Source organism: Macaca nemestrina, chromosome 5, assembly GCF_043159975.1.
Source record: "Macaca nemestrina isolate mMacNem1 chromosome 5, mMacNem.hap1, whole genome shotgun sequence".
Classification (NCBI taxonomy): domain Eukaryota; kingdom Metazoa; phylum Chordata; class Mammalia; order Primates; family Cercopithecidae; genus Macaca; species Macaca nemestrina.
In genome coordinates, this window is record NC_092129.1 from 100,699,781 (window position 1) to 100,716,826 (window position 17,046).

General features: G+C 35.6%; 1 protein-coding gene across 11 annotated transcripts in view; it reads left to right on the forward strand.

Moving 5' to 3' along the window:
- LOC105496086 (sorting nexin 14) overlaps positions 1-17,046 on the forward strand; it is a 94,682-nt gene that overhangs the window by 50,070 nt on the left and 27,566 nt on the right. For 7 of the 11 annotated variants that reach the window (XM_011766208.3, XM_024797379.2, XM_011766156.3 and 4 more), the window contains exons 13-19: positions 460-615; positions 921-1,045; positions 1,842-1,900; positions 4,941-4,967; positions 6,885-7,017; positions 13,107-13,308; positions 16,666-16,749. In XM_011766208.3, the coding sequence (XP_011764510.1) occupies positions 460-615; positions 921-1,045; positions 1,842-1,900; positions 4,941-4,967; positions 6,885-7,017; positions 13,107-13,308; positions 16,666-16,749 (786 nt within the window). The remainder of the gene's footprint in view (positions 1-459; positions 616-920; positions 1,046-1,841; positions 1,901-4,940; positions 4,968-6,884; positions 7,018-13,106; positions 13,309-16,665; positions 16,750-17,046) is intronic. The other 4 variants (XM_011766164.3, XM_024797384.2, XM_011766189.3 and 1 more) reach the window with 1 other exon arrangement.

Consider the following 17,046-nt stretch of genomic DNA (forward strand, 5'->3'; position numbering starts at 1 on the left):
TTTGTTCAAACTGTCAGTTCTGCCACTAATTTGCAGCGTTCATGATGGAGAGAAATATTGTTTAAAAATATTGATTGGAACTAAAAACAGTATTCATATTTATTTTTGTTTAGTAAATCAGATTTCAGAATAATGAAAGACTTGTGGTATAATAAATTAATCCAATATTGTTCTTTAAGGAAACTATTAGAAATGTGTTTAGTGTCCTGAATTTCAGCAAATTTGTATTGCTATTTATGTATTTACATATTTTCTGTTAATGTATAAAAACTGGTTGATTGCATTTCTCTTTTATTGAGTAGTTATCTTATTCTCAAATATCTTTTAAAAACTTAGATGAATTAGATTGCTTCTAATTGCTGCTGTTAGTGTTGGCTACAATTAGAATGGGACTATTAAGTGTTTATGAATAGTTTTATATTAAAATTATTTTTTCTTATTCTTTCCCTCATTTGTTAGAGGAATTTAATGATAGAATTTTACGACCAGAATTATCAAATGATGAAATGCTATCTCTTCATGAAGAGTTGCAGAAGATTTATAAAACATACTGTTTGGATGAAAGTATTGACAAAATTAGATTTGATCCCTTCATTGTAGAAGAGATTCAAAGAAGTAAGTCAAAGACGATGAGAATGACTTATTTAGCATTCTTACAGTTTTCCCATTTATTCTCTGCTTACTATTGCAGTGGCTATCTGCAGTACACGGGCAGCTATTATTCTATTTTACTAATGAGATGAAAGCTTTAAAGAAGAGACTTGTTTATACTTTACGTATTTGTCAGAACTAGAGCTTGGTTGGTCTAATTTCTCAATCTAGTGTGTTTCTTACAGTGGAGTTTCAGTAAAACGTAGTTTTAGAACTGTATATGTTTATGCTATTTATAAATAATTTCTACAATAGAATTTTTTTAATAGTTGCTGAAGGCCCATACATAGATGTTGTGAAACTTCAAACTATGAGATGTCTTTTTGAAGCATATGAACATGTCCTTTCTCTTTTGGAGAATGTATTTACTCCTATGTTCTGCCATAGTGATGAGGTAAGTCAAAATATTAAGCTTGTTTGAGGATTTTTATACATAATTTAGTAGTAGCTCTGATTTCATTAGATGAGTGATTCAAATAACAAAATAAATAGAAAAATAAAACAAGATTGCTGGGCACGGTTGCTCATGCCTATAATCCCAGCACTTTGGAAGGCTGAGATGGGTGAATCACTTGAGTTCAGGCATTCAAGACCAACCTGGCCAACATGGTGAAACTCCATCTCTACTAAACACAAAAAGTTAGCTGAGTGTGGTGGCACATGCCTGTAATCTCAGTTACTCGGGAGGCTGTGGCAGGAGAATAGCTTGAACCCAGAAGGCCAAGGTTGCAGTGAGCTGAGATCACACCACTGCACTCAAGCCTGGGCGATAGAGCAAGACTCTGTCTCAGTAGAAAACAGAACAAAAAGACCAAGTCTTTTCCTGTATGTAATTAAGTGAAGATTAAAAAATAATTGCAAAAACAATTATCAATACCAAAACCTGTTTATATTTATGTAAGTAGATAGATTGGGACCAAATAGGTCTGCCTGGTTTGCCATATGCCTGAGCAGCTTTGTAGTATTGCAGTGATGCAGAAATCTCATTGTATACACGTTATTTACAAACCTGTGGAAATCATCTGCATTTGCAATATTTTCATCCTTGCCCTATTTGACAATGTCTGTATTCACTTGATTGAGATAGCTTTTTTTTTTCCCCCAAAACTGGAAAGTAGTAAACTAAGGTAACATGTTTTAATATTAATTGTAAGTGTAATAAATGATAATTACTGTTTGTTATTTTAAAGTATTTCAGACAACTTTTAAGAGGTGCAGAATCACCAACACGCAATTCAAAATTCAACAGGTAGGTTGTATGTTTTGTTTTTGAACTTGCTGATGCCAATCATTCTATGATAGCATCGTTGTCTTTATTAGCTATTTTTCTGAATGAATATGTGGTTCCATTGTTATATGAGTAGACAAGGCATTTTACTAGTGAATTGTAGAACTGTCTTCTATATAGTGATCTGAAAATGCCTGAAATTCTTTTAGAAAAATTTAACAAGATACATAATGTGGCCTTGTTAATCTCATAATTAATATATATTAGTTTTGATTACCGGCTTTATTGGAGACTAGGGACTGAATGCATAAGTGGCGTCCACAGATAACTCAGAATTAAATGTTTTAGAGAAAACTTTTTTTTAAGAGTGCTTACTGGGTACAAAAGTGGAGGAATGTTTATTTCTTTTTTTGGCTCTCTGGAAACCTAAGTGTACAGTTAAGATATCTAAAGAAAGGTAATAAAAGAGAAAAGCTTTATCTATTTGTAAACTGGATAATTAATATTCTGATTTGTCTTTGCAAGGTTACATGTACAAAATTGACACAGATACTAAATGTATAAATCTACAGAATAGATTTATAAATAAAATATATGAATAAATATATATTTTAAGTCACATAATAGCAAATCAACAAACCTATTCTGAATTTCCAATGAAAGAATATTAATGGCTGGGCATGGTGGCTTACACCTGTAATTCCAGCACTTTGTGAGGCCGAGACGGGTGAATCACTTGAGGTCAGGAGTTTGAGACCAGCCTGGCCAACGTGGTGAAACCCCGTCTTTACTAAAAATATGAAAATTAGCCGGGCATGGTGGCACATGCCTGTAATTCCAGCTACTTGGGAGGCGAAGCAGGAGAATTGTTCGAGCCCAGGAGGTGGAGGTTGCGGTGAGCCGAGATCACGCCACTGCACTCCAGCCTGGGTGACAGAGCGAGACTGTCTCAAAAAAAAAAGAAAGTTAAGAAACTCTTTTGACTTCTTATATATAAAGTAAATGAATCATTTCATTTACTTTTCATTTTCATTTCTAATCATTTCATTTACCTTATATATGTACAAAATTGACACAAACATCTCAACACCTTCCAATTTGAGCAAGCCTCTAATAAACATATAAATAAATTGGATATGTACTACAAAGAGAGAAGTAGATAAGTCAAGAAATGGGGCAGTGTTTTAGATAGTTAGTAGAAGGAAAAATGTGAAAACCTTAGCCATGAGGGGAATATATTGTATTTCTTGACATAACCAAGTGTTATGGGAATAGGTGTTTCTTTGAACATTGAATATTAATTCTGATTTAATGCCTCAGTAGAAGTAGCATACATGTAATAACTTTTCTGAAAGGTAGAAAATACGTTTAGGATTATTTGGAAAAATGCTACTTTTTAACTTTTTCCTAAAAATTTATATGTTATAGCCATGAAGCTTAGATTTTATTTAACAAAAATCATATTCATACTATTTAATATAACATTCTTTGCCCAGGCCACATGCCTTTTCTTGCATTTGAATTCTTTTCTAAGGAGTTTCCTCGAATTTACTGGCATACTTGAGAAGCAGGTAGAATTTATCCTTGTTTATAGACATAAGATGTTTGGAGTTTCATACCAGGGCACGGAGCTAATGAAATGCCCTTTTCTAGGACCATTTAAGGGGAAGTGGTTCTGTGACCTTAAAAGCCTGCTTGGTAGATGGCTGGGCGTGGTTGGTCACGCCTGTAATCTCAGCAATTTGGGAGGCTGAGGCAGGCGGATCACCTGAGGTCAGGAGTTCAACACCAGCCTGGCCAACATGGTGAAACCCTGTCTCTGCTAAAAATACAAAAATTAGTCAAGTGTGGTGGAACACACTTGTGATCCCAGCTACTTGGGAGGCTGAGACAGGAGAATCACTTGAACCCAGGAGGCAGAGGTTACAGTGAGCTGAGATTGCACCACTGCACTCCAGCCTGGGCAACTAAGACTCCATCTCAATTAAAAATAAAATAAAATAAAATAAAAAGCTTGCTTCGTAGTTAAAATTTAAGTCAAGGTCATAACTTCAGAGATGAAAAAAGCCTTCTTTGCTACTTTGAGAACACTTGATTATTTTCAGCATATTAAAGTACTCATTTTGTTGGCTTTAAAATATAAAAAAGACAGATTATATGGGTTCTTTTCATTCTGGATACTGATTATGACTTTTTAAAGTATGTTTTTCTTTATGGTGATCTGATTTTAATAGTTAACTATCAGTCTTGTCAGGACTCTGCTTCTGTGATAGTTAATGATTTATTTACCTATATACAATAAAAGTTTTTTAACATTCTTTCATTGGAGATTTAGAATAGCTTTGTTAATTTGCTATTAAATGACTTAAATTACATAAAATATGTATTCATATATTTGATGTCCACATTTTATATTTTCGAAGTAAAATTCTAATGCGTATTATTTATCATGTTCTCTGTTTCATTCTACACTTAAAGTACAACTTTTGTTTTTTAATATTTAGAGATCTTTTGTTAACTGTGCTTCTTAGCTTAAAACATTTTTTTACTCAAGCTAAAAACATGTGAAGCATAAATGATTCTATCTAACATGGACACAAATTTAATGTTGGAAAATACGGGTTTGTTTTTTGTGCCAGATTTTTAGTGGTTCAGTCTCTGCATACTTTCCACTGTATGAAAGAAATGGTATGCCTGAGGACAAAGAAAAGACAGAATTATTTCTGGATATTTAATTTCTAAGAACCTTTTTTAATGATGTAGAAAAAAGTCAGTTATTTCCTGATATATTTAATTTTTTTCCATGTCACCCAAGAGATAACATATTTAAGAACCGTTTTTAGTAATGTAGACTTCATCCAAACACACAAGACAGCTATGTGCATTTATCTTATCTTTATCACCTTATTCATTAGATTTCTTCCCTTTGCAAAGATGAATGTTATACACCTGTGTAACTTCTGAAGCTTTTAAATTTTGTTTTGTGTTCCAGAAGTTTATATAATATCTGGGCTTTCTTTCTTTCCTCTCCTTGTATAATTTCACATACCTGTTATTGCAGAGGTAGCCTAAGTTTGGATGATTTTCGGTAAGTCTTGAGCATGTGATTCTTTTCAGTATTAAATGTTTTTAGAAAGTACATTGTGAACAACCTAATAGAAATAAAAAGGAAAAAAATGAAACACTATAGTATTAACTGCCATTATATCCTAGTTATTTAGGATAATCTTTTAAAAGGAATACCTACTTTTAGTCTAGTATGTCCTCTTTGAAATAGCATATGTCATCATAAAATAAAAATGTCCTGATACTTCAAAGATATTTTCGTTATTTAATTTGTCAGTATCTTGTTTTTTAAGGCTGTTGACTCATTTTTGTTCTTGTTAATTTTGCTAAATTAATTTTAGAATTATTTGTTTAATCTTTTTTTTTTTTTTTTTTTTAAGAAGTATCATGTTTCTGTATTTCTGGGCATAATCACAAGTGAGACTTTTTAAATTTCATATTTCAACAACCCCCATTGTTTTGTAATATCCATGTTGTAGAGACTAGAATAAACCATTTGGAGTCTAGAGATTTTAAAAATGTTTTGTTAACATTTTTATGTCTTGGGAAGCTTTTTTTTTTTTAAATCAAGGACAGTTGTGTCTACAATTCTTGTTTAAAAAAACCCTAATTGTATGTTTGTTTAGATAAAATAATCTAGTTTAAGTATCCCTTTTACTGCTTACTACTTACTATTAGTGTTTTTCCAGAAGTTTGATTTACTTCTTGGATGTGCGTAAAATACACATTACTACATATTGGTGTATTTGAAACTTGATTAATTTTCTTTCTGTAATTATATTATTTTAGTAGATAACTTAATTTTCCTCACAGGAGTAATAGCTATACACTTGAGCATTCAAAACAAACTTTCTCAGATTATTTTAAAGTAGTCATTTTTATTTGGATATCTGTTGTAAGAGCAGCATTACATAGTGAACATGACTTTATTTTATTTTATATATTTTTTCAAGATGGAGCCTCACTCTGTCGCCCAGGCTGGAGTGCAGTGGTGCCATCTCGGCTCACTGCAACCTCTGCCTTTCGGGTCCAAGTGATTCTCCTGTGTTAGCCTTTGCCTTTCATCTCGCTTGGCTAATTTTTGTATTTTTAGTACAGGTGCGGTTTCGCCATATTGGCCAGGCTGGTCTCGAACTCCGGACCTCAGGTGATCTGCCAGCCTTGGCCTCCCAAAGTGCTGAGATTACAAGTGTAAGCCACTGTGCCTGGCCTTGAGCATAACTTTTAAATTGGATAAAAGTTATGGTTTTAGTTGCTGAAACATTGGGCAGTAGGCTAACGGACATTTTTGCTACTTTTAGCTTATTTATTTTGTTGCTTTTCAGCTATTTCTGCTTTCAGAAATTCAACTTAAAAAAATTGCAAAACCAACATTTAATATTTATGGCAGAGCAGACTGCTTCCTAGGGCTACATTTGCTTTTATCCCTATGCTCATTGCTAACCTTTCCCTTTGTCACTATTATTTTTCTTAAAGTTCCTTCTGAAAATGAAGTAGTGAGAAAACAATAGTTGACATTTTTTTCTGTTGCATAATTTTAGTACAGTTACTCTAAAGGGATGTTTTCCGTTTTGAACAGATCTTAAACATTTTTTTATCTATTTCAAAATATCGCAATAAGAACTATATTCCGCTAGGGGGCTCTCATCTTTTAAAAATTTTAATCCGGTTAATATTTTGAAGTTAATAGTAGGTAAATTTTGAGTGTTTATAAATAAATATTGTCCCGTTTATTCATCCACCAAATTTAAACTATGTCATTTTTGGCTTCTGACATGTTACTTAATCCATGGATGAAAACTCCAAAAGTTATGTTAGCTATACCTTTAGTTTATCATTTTCAAAACTGTTTTTCTTTTTTTCTAAATAATGGTTTTCAGTAAACCAGACTGTTGTGATAATTTGCTATGTACTTGATACATGTTTGTTTAATATTCAGGAACACACAGAAAAGGGGAGAATCATTTGGAATCAGCAGAATAGGTAGCAAAATTAAAGGAGTATTCAAAAGTACCACAATGGAGGGAGCTATGTTGCCTAATTATGGTGTAGCTGAAGGTGAAGATGATTTTGTAAGTAAAATGTATCAATTTGATTTATTTATAACTTCACACTTACTATAACATAAAAATTAGAGATACTCATTATTTTCCTTTTTTTTTTTTTTTTTGGAGAATCTGTATTCTCATACTTTTCCTTTATCTTCTTACTTCAGACTTCCTTTGTATTTCTCATTCTTTAATTAGTTGTGATAGTTTCATGACGTGAATCTAATTTTTAAAATTCCTGGGAACTATGTTATTGCTTATTAAGGCAGAATGGTTCCTGTTAAGCTGAGACACTTCTAATATTCAAACAGTTTACCATCTTTTGGTTAAGCTTCAAATTCTGATGTTACCTTTTTCCTACCATGTGCTCCAGGTATACAGAGCTGCTAATAGATGCTCTAGCTCCTTGCTTACTTAAACTGCGGTCTGTTGACAAGCAGCATTGGCATTACCTGGGAGCTTGTATAAATACAGAATCTCAGGCACTCTCCTAGACTTACTGAATCAATTTGCATTTTAACAAGATTTCCGGTTGACTTATATGCACATTTTACTTACCATGCTATTTTATTTCTCTGTGTCTTTGTCCTGCTTGAAATGCCCTTCATTTGTTTATTGACCTGGAAAATTCATGTGCATCCTTCAAAATGCAGCTGTTCCCCATAAACCTTTACCCAAATCCCCAAGTTGAACTGAACATTTCCTCCTTTTGTGTCCCTATTATATCATATGTTAAAACTTATACCATAATGTATTTGAAGTTATATGTTTATGATTGTCTTTTGTATCACATAGTGCCATAAAGGCAAGTATTGTCTCATTTGTACTTTTTATTTTTATTGAATAGAGATCTTGGATTCTCATTTTGTCTTTTAATGACCCTGGGCACTGGGGATGAAAACAAGATTAAGATGCAGACCTTGGCTTTAAGAAATTCACTTAACTTGGGTATAAAAGGGATGTTTAGTACTGATTGGATTGATGATGACCAAGAAGGAGGAAAGATGGGGAGACAGCAGTAAACCCTTGTCTTTTACCCCTTCCTTTTGACCTTTGTCCCATTGCCTTGATGTAAGGGTCACTGATTCTTCATAATAATTTAAATGGAATAAAATGTTATTTAAACCTTTTTTATTAATTCAAATAAAGCAGTTTTTTTATGCCTTTATTTTTTCCCTATAAGTGTGGGTATTATTATTATTTTTTTGAGATAGAGGCTTGCTCTGTCACCCAAGCTGGAGTGCAATGGCACGATCTCAGCTCACTGCAACCTCCGCCTCCCGGGCTCCTGCCTCAGCCTCCAGAGTAGCTGGGATTACAGGCGCCCACCACCATGCCCAGCTAATTTTTATATTTTTTTTGGTAAAGATGGGGTTTCACCATGTTGACCAGGCTGGCCTTGAACTCCTGACCTCGTGATCTACCCACCTGTAGTCCCAAAGTGCTGGGACTACAGGCATGAGCCACCGCACCCGGCCTTGGTGTGGGTAGTATTTTTATGCTGGGTGTGGTGGCTCACATTTGTAATTTCAGTACTTTGGGAAGCTGAGGTGGGAGGATTGCTTGAGCCAAGGAGTTCAAGACCAGCCTAGGCAACATGGCGAGACCCTGTCTTTACAAAAAATTAAAAAATTAGCTGGGTGTGATGGTGCACAACTGTGGTTGTAGCTACTTGGAAGGATCACTTGAGCTCAGGGGGTTAAGGCTGCAGTGAACCATGTTTGTGTCACTGTACTCCAGCCTGGGTAACAGAGTAAGAGCCTGTCTCAAAAAAAAAGTGTGGATAGAAGAAAGTAGATCAGAGAAAATCTTTTTCAAAATAATGTTTATGTTTTCTAATTTTAAGCATATTTTCAGTTTTTAAATAATATAGAACAGTGGAAAAAAATTAAATGCCATGTACATGCATAATCTTACCACCCAGTAACCACTTCTATTAATAGTTTGGTGATTTTCTTTAAAAACAAACAAACAAAAAAACTTTCCCTTTTCACCCCGGTAGACAAGACTACATTTTATATATATAGTTTGCTATCTTTTCTCTCTATTCAGTATTATAACAAAAGTATTTAACCGTGTTATTACAAACTTTTAAAACATAATTTTTTGTGGAGGAAGATGTGTTTTTTATTTTTTGCCTTCCCAATTGCTTGATACACAAGCTGTACTTTAGCTTCAGGAATAGGAGGCTATCTTTAAAAAGCTGAGAGAATTTGCTTTGTTTTGTAGTGACCCAAGAAGAAGGAAATTCTTGATTGGGATTAAAGATAGTAGTAACAGAAAGTTGGAGAAGCAGGCAAACTAATATTTAATACTATCAAAGGAAAACTCAGGGACAGTGAGGTGCTAACGCAGACTAAGATGATGCCATTTAGGATTTAGAAGACACTATGTTAGTTCTAACTTGTGGGACCTTGGGGAATCCTCTTTGTCTTGTTTGGAAGTTGAGGGAAAAGAAAAGTTTCCAGTTTCATTGCCGGGTGATCCTAAATTGGTTTGTGATCCTAAGTTGGACATTTAGGATGACTAATTGGAGACTTAGGAGACATTATCTCAAACTCCTGACCTCAGGTGATCCACCTACCTTGGCCTCCCATAGTGCTGGGATTACAGGCATGAGCCAACATGCCCAGCCTGACATTATCTTTCAGAACCCTCGTTGTGATCATTTGGCGGTAGTGCCTGCTTGCTGTGTGGTCTTGGGCACATTCGTTAATTTTATTATGATTTGTTTCATCACCTTGAAATGGAGGTAATTTTATCTTTCATAGGGATGTTGTAAGGAGTATTAAGCAAGTAATATATACGAAGCACTGAGAACAGTGCCTTGCACATAGTGAGTCCTGTAAGCACATCAATTCTCGTAGCTGTGTGATCTCAAGTTAGGGATTAAATTAGCATCCGTCCATATGCTGGCCTGGGAACCAAAGCCTAGTATATAAGATTGGGTCAGGGCTGGGTATGGTGGCTCATACCTGTAATCCCAGCACTTTGGGAGACTGAGGCTGGAGGATCACTTGAGTTTAGGAATTCGAGACCAGCCTGGGCAACATGGTGAAATCCTGTCTCTACAAAAATAGAAAAATTAGCTGGATGTGGTCTACTCAGGAGGCTGAGGGATGATCACTTGAGCCCGGGAGGAGGAGTTTGCAGTGAGCCTGGCAACAAAGTGAGACCCTGTCTCAAAAAAAAAATTGGGTTGAAAATTGGGTTGGTGTATCAGAAAATGTATTTCTGTCCAAGTTCAGAACTGGCTTACAAATATACTTATGGAATATAATACGCCTGTTGGTAACTTGGCAGATATCTCTGTACAGGAAAAGAATAGTCAGAAATATTAACATTTCTTGAGGAAATTTTATTTCCATCTTCCATAATCCCCATCCTCTTGGTAGAGATAGCAGGTGTTTGGAAACGAAAAAGTATTTAAAGTACTTGATTTTCCTTTATTAACATTTTGATTACAATATTTTCTTTTCTTTTTTTTTTTTTTTTTTGAGACGAAGTCTTGCTCTGTCGCCCAGGCTGGAGTGCAGTGGCCGGATCTCAGCTCACTGCAAGCTCCGCCTCCCGGGTTCACGCCATTCTCCTGCCTCAGCCTCCCGAGTAGCTGAGACTACAGGCGCCCGCCACCTCGCCCGGCTAGTTTTTTGTATTTTTTAGTAGAGACGGGGTTTCACCGGGTTAGCCAAGATGGTCTCGATCTCCTGACCTCGTGATCCGCCCGTCTCGGCCTCCCAAAGTGCTGGGATTACAGGCTTGAGCCACTGCGCCCGGCCACTTGTTTTCAAATAGCATTAAAGGATGCCCTGAAAATTCTTAGAGAAATATTTCCCTAGAGATTTTTCTTTAGGCTTTGATAAAAATACCATTTAAGTAGTAACAGTAATAAATTGCAAAACTTTGTCCCTTTACATTGCTAAGAATTTTGTTCTCCCATTTTGTTTCTTAGATTAATTCTGAGGAGCTTCTTTTAAGAATGCCCCCCCTTTTTATTTTTTTGGCTTTTAGTCAGCATTTTCAACAAATTCTCTGTTATTGTATGATTCACTTTCCCCTCTCCTCAGAAGCTACATCCATTAACAAAAATATACTTGTATTAACCATGGAAAATGCTACCTTGAACCTCAGGTTTTAAGCATTGGGTGTTTCCTTCGCACATCTCTCTGTGTTTCTTCCAAGATTGTAAGAAGGTAACCTTGCCTTTTAAAAGGCAAAACCCAACATCTGTCATCTGTTTTTATAGTTTTGTTTTTTAAGGTCTTGAAGTTGTTTTCAACAGAGCATTAAGAAGTCTTCCTAAGATCAGTGAGAGTCTTATTAGATATTTTGGAAAGCCAGTTTAGGATGAGAACAGAAAAAAGCAAAGCGGGAGCCAGGCGTGGTGGCTCACGCCTGTAATCCCAACACTTTGGGAGGCTGAGGCGGGCGGATTATGAGGTCAGGAGATTGAGACCATCCTGGCTAACACGATGAAACCGCGTCTCTACTAAAAATAGAAAAAATTAGCTGAGCGTGGTGGCGGGCGCCTCTAGTCTCAGCTACTCGGGAGGCTGAGGCAGGAGAATGGCATGAACCTGGGAGGGAGAGCTTGCAGTGAGCAGAGATTGCGCCACTGCACTCCAGCCTGGGCGACAGAGCGAGACTCTGTCTCAAAAAAAAAAAAAAAAAGAAAAAGCAAAGGGGGTTTGTGGGGGAGGAAAGGAATTTCCTTAGAAGAGAGGTAAGTACCCGGGGTAAGAGGAAAGAACTGAGAGTGAGGGTAGGGCTAGAATTCTGGAAATAAATTCCTCTGTACTACTGATTTGCTCTGACTAGGCTATTCAGAATTCTTTTAAGTGCTACAGACTTTGACTCATTGCCTTTAAAAAGGTGTGTTCCAGATGAATGCATTTCATTTATAATATTTTGCCCTTTCTAACATGAATAAGAGATGTCTAGGTGAGTCAGTGTTTGTAATATGCCAGATTCAAATAATCTCTTCCAATTTAAAAAATGGAGACAGTTATTTCCTTCTTCCTATGTATCTATTTCTAGAACATGTGGTTTTGTTTTTAAAAATAATTTTTATTTTATTTTTTCAGTATTTAAAAATATTTAGCATTTTAAACATTTATGTTGTTAAAGTTTAAGAAGTGATGAAATAAAAAACTCTTAATTCTGTAGAGGTGGGTTTCTTCCAGACGTTTTTTTCCAATTTTTTGTTACTTATGTTACAGTTTTTACTTGGGTCTTTTTTATGGTTAAAAAATTTTTGGAGTAAATATTTTTATTAAAATAAATTTCCAAAAATGGAATTACTTGTTTGAAATCATTTTATGACTCTTTATAGATACATATTGCCAAAACACTTTCCAGAAGGGTTGTGCTGGTATACCTTGTAACTGGTAGTGTGGCACAGATCTAGTTTATCTGTGCAGTCTCCATGAATGACTGCTATCATTTATAAAATTTTACTTCTCGAAATGAGAAAAATACCAGAACTTTACTTTTTATTTCTTATCACAAAGGTTTTTTCTATATTTGTGTATTTTACATTTTTTTCCCTAATCTCTGAGGTGTATATTCTTTATGTTCTATTATATTTTCTTTCTTTCTTTTTTTTGAGACAGGGTCTCACTCTGTCACCCAGAATGGAGTACAGTAGCACGAACCTGGCTCACTGCAATCTCAGCCTCCTGGACTCAAGCAGTGCTCCCACCTCAGTTTCCTGAGTAGCTGAGACTACAGAGGCGGGCCACCATGCCCAACTAATGTTTTAAAAATATTCTGTAGTGATGAGGTCTCACTGTGTTTCCCAGGCTAGTCTCAAACTCCTAGGCCCAAGCAATCCTTCCACCTCAGCCTCTGTGAAAGTGTTGGGCTTATAGGTGCTGTCCCCAGCCTATTATATTTTCATATACAGATGATGTAAGAAAACTTGGAGTTGATGCTAGTAACTTGTTTTTAGCTTTTTACCTATACTTTTTCAGTAGAAAATTTAATATCACCTAGCTTTTAGAGTCTTAAAAATTATCAGTTGATATGGGCATATTACTTTATACTTGTATCTCATATGCTATAGTTCTAAAGGTGTTGGGAATATTAAATTTATCCTGGTAATTTTTTTCCAGATTGAAGAAGGTATTGTTGTAATGGAAGATGATTCTCCAGTGGAGGCTGTGAGCACACCTAATACTCCCCGAAACCTTGCTGCATGGAAAATTAGCATTCCATATGTAGACTTTTTTGAGGATCCCTCCTCTGAAAGGAAGGAGAAAAAAGAAAGAATTCCTGTGTTTTGTATTGATGTTGAAAGAAATGATAGAAGAGCAGGTAGGAAGCTTTCTGAGCACCTTTCTTAAAAGATACCCGTGAATGAGTCTGTTGTTAGCAAGTGTGATAAACATTTTGCCACTTCTAGCTAGCAAATATGGCTGCATATCCAAAAAAGAAGTGTCCAGAACAGAAAATTGAAAGAAAGCTTAGGATGTCCTAAGTTATCTTCATAGCAGTTAACTAACTGATTCAATCAGCACTTATTGAGTGATGCCTGCTAGACACCTGACAGTCCATCAGGCATTCAATGTAATGTTCTTTTAATGGTTTTGTTGCCGTCATTAGCATTGTACTTACTTAATTATCATTAATCCATATAGCAATATATCAGGTATTATTCTAGTTTAATTAAGACAGCGTTTTCTCTCACCCATTTTGTGGGCTAATTAGAAAATATGGCCAAACATGGTGGCTCACGCCTTTAATTGCAGTACTTTGGGAGGCCAAGGTGGGTGGATTACCTGAGGTCAGGAGTTTTGAGACCCACCTGGCCCACATGGTGAAACCCTGTATCTACTAAAAATACAAAAATTAGCCATGCGTGGTGGTGCATGCCTGTAGTCCCAGCTACTCTGGAGGCTGAGGCATGAAGATTGCTTCAACCTGGGAGGCGGAGGTTGCAGTGAGCTGAGATTATGTGACTGCACTCTAGCCTGGGAGACAGAGTGAAACCCTGTTTCCAAAAAAAAAGGACTGATGAAAATATGGTTAAAACTACAGGTTTTCTTCATGTTTTGCTATACTTTTTCTTTCGGTTATTTCAGGTATAGACTGTCATAGAGACCAGTGTTAACAGCATCTGTAGCAGGATAAACAGTCACCACTTTAAAGTCCTACTTGTAACATGATAAAAAGAAATCGAATTAAAAAATAAAACAGTGACCACTTTGCACTTTTTCTAAGAAGTGGGGCAGTGAGTATAACGAAAAGCACCACATTTTGAGAATGATGAGCAGAAAATAAAGTTGAGCTCAGGAAGAGGGAGTTATGAGGAAAGAAGGAAAAAAAGTGGCAATGTTAGAAAATGGTTTTGAGAGGATAAGTGGTAGGGTGAAGATCAGTGCTAATTATTTTTATTTTTCAAAAAGTATTAGGTTTTCTGATTTTCCTCAGAAGTTGATCCTGTTTCAAGAACATGAGACATAGGAATTGGGAGGGAAGAATGCCCAGAGTAGCTAGTTACAATTTTTCCTATCATAACTAAATATCAGGCAGAGTCTTACTCTGTCCAGGTCTTACACCATACTGCCTGATTTTGCCAGAGTTACTGTTCAGTCTTACTAGTTGCTGTTCTTTCAGCATTCTGACAGGTGGACAGCTAAACTGTTGTTAATTCTGACAGGTGGACAGCTAAACTGTTGTTAATTCTGACAGGTGGACAGCTAAACTGTTGTTAAACTGAGTCAGATTTCCATTTCAAACTTAGTTTTGTTTGGAATATACTTTTGTTTTTGCTTTAGGACAACTATTTTTAATTTTTATGCTTTATCTTAAAAGGTTAATTTAACATAAATTATAAATTCATGGCTCAGTAATTCGAAAATAAAAACCAAAAAATCTTAAAACTTTTATTTTATTTTTTAATTTAATTTTTTTTTTTCTTTTTGAGAGGGGGGTCTTGCTTTGTTGCCCAAGCTGGTGTGCAGTGACGTGACTGTGGCTCACTACAGCCTCGACTTCCCAGGTTCAAGCAATCCTCCCACCTCAGCCTCCTGAGTAGCTGGGACTATAGGTGCATGTCACCATGCCCAGCTAATTTTAAAACTTTTTCGTAGAGAAAGGGTCTCACTATGTTGCTGAGTCTGGTCTCGAATTCCTGGGCTCAAAGTGGTCTTCCCGCCTTGGCCTCCCAAAGTACTGGGATTACAGGTGTGAGCCACTGTGCTGGGCCAAAAGCTTGTATTTTAAAGATAATTTTTTTGTCACCAGTGCTGCAGACTTCTACTGTCAATGAAATGTGCTCTTAGAAACCATGATCTATTAGGGAGAAAAAAGTATATCATTTAGTGTATTGATTTTATGTGGGTAACAAAATAACAATTTCAGCATTAAAAACCTAGCCTAAATATACTATGGATCTTTTAAGACCAGTGTTGAAGAAGAAAACTAGGATTTGCTTTATATGTTGTGATCAGGTTGATTTTTTTCTAAATAGACGTGTTTTTTTGGATGGTTGTGGTATTGCTTCACTCGATCTACTGCATTCTGAAATCTATGGTACAATGATGTTAGATGTTAACAATAACAGTTAACATTTATGAGGTATTTACTCTGTGCTATGCTGTGCTATGCACTGTACAGAAGTGCTTTGTGTGGATTATTTTAGGTGATAGACACAATTATTGTTATTCTACATCTACACACTGCAAGGTACACAGTGGTGTTATTTGTTCAAGGCCACATAGTAAATGGGGGCAAGGTGAACTGGGATTAGAATAGGCAGTCTGATTCCAGATTTACTCTTTAAACCATTACTATGTGCTGCCCAATTTAGTAGCCACTAGCTGCATGTGGTAATTAAACTCAAATTAAATTGTATTAAAATTTCAGTTCTTTAGTTGCATTAGCCGCCTTTCAAGTACTCAGTGGCAACATGTGGCTAGTAGCTAGTATATTAATGCAGATCCATGGAGCATCTTCCTAACTGCAGATAGTTCTGTTGGATAGTACTGCTTTATACTATATTAAATTAGGACAATATGGTAAATGTTTGAGAAACCCCAAATCAATAAAAAACTCTTATGAAATACATCTTTTGGTGACAGTTTAAAAATAATCATAATCGCATGATATTTTAAAGTTTCTGTCAGCTCTGATTCTGTTATAGAAAAAGTATATTTGAGATAACTTCATAGATGAAATTTATCAGTCACTTGTAGGTAACTAAAATATGGGATGAAATGTGTTAATAATGTTATGCCAAAAATAACAAATTACGACTGTGGAATAATGTCCAGCTTTGTATTCTTTTTTTTTTTTTTTTTGAGACAGAGTCTCACTCTGTTGCCCAGGCTGGAGTGTAACAGCGCGATCTCAGCTCACTGCAACCTCTGCCTTTTGGGTTCAAGCGATTCTCCTGTCTCAACCTCCTGAATAACTGGGACTACAGACGCCTGCCACCACGCCTGGCTAATTTTTGTATTTTTAGTAGAGGCGGGGTTTCACCATGTTGGCCAGACTGGCCTCAAACTCTGGACCTCAAATGATCCACTCACCTTGGCCTCCCAAAGTGCTGGGATTATAGGCATGAGGCACCATGTCCAGCCAGCTTTGTATTCTTAATGTATTAAATACAACATTCTTTTAGGGTTTTGAAATTATTTGTTACTCAGTGTGTGTGTACTCAATTTACAGTTGGACACGAACCTGAACATTGGTCTGTCTATAGAAGATACCTTGAATTCTATGTACTTGAATCAAAACTAACAGAATTTCATGGTATGTTATTCTTTTTGGATAAAACATTACATTTCAGCATTAGCATTCTTTAAAGCTGTGATACCAGATTAATTTTTTTATTTTAAGTAATTGAAATACAAGAAATACAACATTGACGCTTGTGTACACTTTTATTGGTAACGGAAATGTACTGTTTATCTTCTTATTTTTATTTATCTGTATATTTAAAGTTCTTGCAATGCACATTTATGCTTTTTTTTTAAGTAAAATCAAAATTTTAAAATAGCTATTTTAAAACTATATTTTAGAAAGGGCTCTCTATTTACTCTTTTTTTG